Below are 4,321 nucleotides of genomic sequence, written 5' to 3' on the forward strand. Positions count from 1 at the left end.
ATGAGAGTTGCTTCCTTCACCATCGACCGATGAGAGCTGCTTGCGGCACCATCACTCGGGACTCTTCGTCTCCTGCACAAGATCCTGTGCACGAGGTGAGAGGAGCTTCGGGGGATGAGAGCTGCATGCAACACCATCACTGAGGACTCTTCTTCTCCTGTGCAGGAGGTGAGAGGAGCTTCAGATGATGAGAGTTGCTTCCTTCACCATCGACCGATGAGAGCTGCTCGCGGAACCATCACTCGGGACTTTTCTTCTCCTGTGCACGAGGTGAGAGGAGCTTCGGGAGATGAGAGCTGCTTGCAGCACCATTGACCGATGACTCCTCCTTTTTCAACACAATCAAGAAAGCAGAAGAATTTGCTGTAAATGTTGTTTAAATCTTTCATTTAATTCCCTCTACTTTTATTTTGTGTTTTCTCGTTTTTAGCAACATTTGTAAATTTACTTTCTGACATCTTATGGTGGAAGTTCAATAGTAGGTCAAGAATTTAACGACATTTTCACACCTGTAATTTATTTTGTACTGAATCGGTTAATGATTTTAACATTTAACTTTGTTTTGTTTCACCCAGAAAAACTTCTAGTCAACCATATCCTCTCTCTTCCAGTTTTAGAGCAGAGATCAAAACAAATTCCTTTAACCTCAGTGTTATCTCACCTACAGTGATCTCATAATTAAAAAATCAAGATAAACAGGTCTATCCAGAGATCCCGCTAGCAGAAATGTTCTTAACTTTCGTATTCTCTGTCTCCTGCTTTAAGTTAATCCTCACAGAAATGTGAAAAGTCGTTTCACCAGATTCTGTTTGTGGTAACAGTGAAATGTGCATCATTCTATTTCATGTCTCTGAAGTTTTGATTTCCACACTTTCTTTGTCAGTTAGTTCTCCAGCTTACAAAGATCTGAACTAAAGAGCAAATCAAAACATTGAGACTTAAAGCTGATCTGGATTCTGATTGGTCCAACAGTTGTTGTATCCCATCAGTTTTAGATCGATATATGAACCAAAGTGCTGAAGACTGAAAAAACAAGAAGTAACTCTCACCTGAATCAGTTTGTCTTTCTTTCTTCTTCGCCATCCCATCAAAATGGAGTTGAAACAACTGAAGTGTTTGTTTTTCTACCTGATCAGTGTCTCTGTGAGGCTCCACCCCTTTTTTATTCACAGGAATCTAGGAGAGCAAGTAGCCGTCCTGTCCAAATAAAACATCGCACAACACTGAAGCATGTTGAGACTCCTTAGTGATAAACATAAAGAACGAGGGAGCACATTTTAGAAGATGTATAATTTATTTAGAGCAGAGTTGATTCATCATTTTATTCAGTTTATTTTTCATCATCAGGTCATTTTATGTTTTTTGTAGCGATTTCTCTGTTATTGTGAAGAAAACAAAAGATTTCACAGCACATTTAAACAGCAGTGATGCCATAACAGCTTTTCTCTAATTGTAACTCTGCTGATACGTTTCATGGTGTTTGATGGTCACACAAAAACTCATTACAATCACACGTAGTTCACATTTTAAAAACTGTACAGGCTGATAAACAGAACAAAAAAATTACACTTGATGAATATGATCTCACAAATCTGAGAAATAAATAGATAAATAATAAAATCTGCTAAAATAATAACTGTATTAGGTTAAATCTTTCTTTTGCTAAATTTTCCACGGATGGGGGAAGGGCAGCGCAGTGGAAGTCACTTTTTAATTGGTCACTAAATACTTTTTGGTAGCTATTACTCATAAATATAGTGTCAGTATTAGTCTGAATGGGCCAATAGGATCCTGGAAGTGGGATATTTATTTCCCATCTGTGACCCAACAGCTGTCTGGAAATCTTTTGGATCAACAGTTTGGCTCTGTTGAACCAAACTGTTAGGTCGCCATCTGTTAGGTCTTTGTCTTCATCACTCATTTAATAATTTTCTGTTCCCATCTTCAGAAATCTGCACATGTAAACAAGTGACAACATCTGATGTTTCACTGTAACGTAAACTAAGTGTCAAACTGACCTAGTGTCAGGACTGATTCCCTTCTTCATGATCTGAGCTAAGCTGGCAGTAATTGGGGGCTCGTCCGGTATTTGAACCCTGGTCCAACAAGCAGATTCCTCCAGGCTGGCTAACCTACTGAAGTCATGCCAAAGTCTATTTTTTCCCCTTTTTGTTAGGATTCTTGTTTATCTGCCTGCTGAAGTTGAAGTTGAGCTCATAAGTTTTCGTACCCTGGCAGAATTTCAAAATTTTTCCACATTTTTTGGGTAAATTCTCAACAAGAACAACTTTTCCTGTCACTCGTGGTTAATGATTGGATGAAGCCTTTTATCACTTCTATTAACCCACTAATATGTTAATATGGGAGCAAGTTGTTTGTTTAGCACTTTACTGCTTTTGCTAACTTTGAAAATATTTAGCCCACTTGGCTTCCCCTAAATTCATTTTGCCAGATAAGGGTCAGATTTACACTACTAACTGCACTGGGTTGTATTTCAAACAACTCAACTCCAAGAAAACCAGATTACAATCTGACACGTCCCTTAGCAATCAGCATTAGCATCAGCTGCAATAACTCAGGACTCAGTTCTTCCTGCAGCACCGGTTCTGCTGACCCGGTATCCTGAATCGAGGTGGCTTGCTTTCCAAACCTGACTCTAAACAAAGCTTTTTATCCACCGGTTAGAAACACACTTATTGTTATTTCTATGGATTAGTAATATTAATGTTCATTCTGAGATTTTAACTAAAGAAAGTTAAGAAGCGATACTTTCCTGCTGTAAGTATGAATTATCTGTTTGTTCTGCTGCAGAACCAGAACATCCCGGTCAGAATTATGGAAAATATTGCACTATTCTTTGATTTTTGACCATGTGACTTTTAATGAAAAGTGTTTGCTATCTCAGGCGGACTCTGCTGCGCTGCCCTGCGACTCACGATAGGAATCAGATTACTTTTTATTATCTCACTAACATAGAAAAGTCTAAAAACAACACACTGATGTGCTCTGGGCTCACATGCTTCCACATCAGACCTGATCTGCTCCCAGCGCCTCAACAGGATCCACCGCAGCTCTTCTTCTTTAAGCTGCGCAGAACAGAAACGGGTGAGCTATCTGTTAAACTGGGCTGAACCACGAGGATGCTGCGGAGGTTCTGGCAGTGTGTCGTTAAACCTCGGCGGTCCAGATTTGATTGTTGGATCCAGTTGATTCAGACTTGCAGGAGCAGATCAGGTCTGGGCTAAAAGTTTCCTGAATTTAAAATTAGTTTCAGTGTAAAATTGCACCAAGCGTTTACTGAAACACTTTGACCCGGAAAGTGACCCGACCCAGATACTTGTCCCGCTCGTCGCTGTTGCGCAGGTTGGATCCCTCCACTTTACATTCCACCGTCTGCTCCACGTTGTAGTCCTCCTTAGTTAGCAGCAGCTTGACGGCCACCAGCGGCTGGACGTAATCCGGCTGCAGACACAAGCAGAGTCAGAGGTAAACGTTCTGGTTCGGATCACACCGACCCGGCAGCAATCTGGCATGTGAGGAGAGAATCAGCTAAACGCATACGACAAATTTTATCAAGTTCATTTTGGTTTAAGGTGCAAAAATCTGTCTAATAAAACATCTCTAGCTTTTTCTCTCTGTTTCTGATGATGTCGGGTTGATAACCAGCAGCTTTTTCTGGGTAAATATTTTAATTTATGTCCAAAAGTTTCTGTAAAGCTTCAAAGTGTTTTATCTCCTGAAGAACAATCAAAACTTTCTTTCAAGTTGAAGTATAGCCAGTTAATCCCTTTTCTTTCTAACTTCTGGATGGCTCTCTGCTGATGTAAACTTTTTCTTCACAGTAGCAGCGCTAGGGGGCGCTGTAGCTCTCCCTGGAAAAGTCATAGCACCCCCAAGAAAATATCACATCATTATTTTCTTATTTTTACCTAAGATAATATTCCTTAATATGTGGTTGTTGTGATATTTTAATTTTAAAAAAGCAATGATTATATATTGGTCTCATCTTGCAAATGGAAACAAACTTTTATGCCTATTTTCACTTCCAGCAAACAAGTGAAAGGAGCATGTAATGCAAAAATGGATTGTTTTCTACAACCCAAATCCATCTAGTCCAACATCAGTGTCCGACCTCACAAGTAGCTTTCTGGAAGAAACACACCCTACAACCTTAACCTTCTGAGTAGATCTGAAGATATTTCCAATGTCATATTAAACCTTTTTGATCAAAAATGGATCAGCACTCCTATTCATGTACACATGAAGGTAAGTAACTTAATACTTTTACCAAAATAGTGTACTATATAGTGCACATCATTTC

General features: G+C 39.5%; 1 protein-coding gene across 1 annotated transcript in view; it reads right to left on the reverse strand.

The window, feature by feature from the left end:
* Window positions 1-2,164: 2,164 nt before the first annotated feature.
* LOC106959891 (sodium/potassium-transporting ATPase subunit beta-3-like) overlaps window positions 2,165-4,321 on the reverse strand; it is a 20,113-nt gene continuing 17,956 nt past the window's right edge. Inside the window, exon 7 of the mRNA XM_015052736.1 lies at window positions 2,165-3,462. Coding sequence (XP_014908222.1) covers window positions 3,295-3,462 — 168 coding nt within the window. The 3' untranslated portion in view covers window positions 2,165-3,294. The remainder of the gene's footprint in view (window positions 3,463-4,321) is intronic.

Source organism: Poecilia latipinna, unplaced genomic scaffold (genome assembly GCF_001443285.1).
Source record: "Poecilia latipinna isolate Pla-1442-1.1 unplaced genomic scaffold, P_latipinna-1.0 Scaffold1128, whole genome shotgun sequence".
NCBI classification, from domain to species: Eukaryota; Metazoa; Chordata; class Actinopteri; order Cyprinodontiformes; family Poeciliidae; genus Poecilia; species Poecilia latipinna.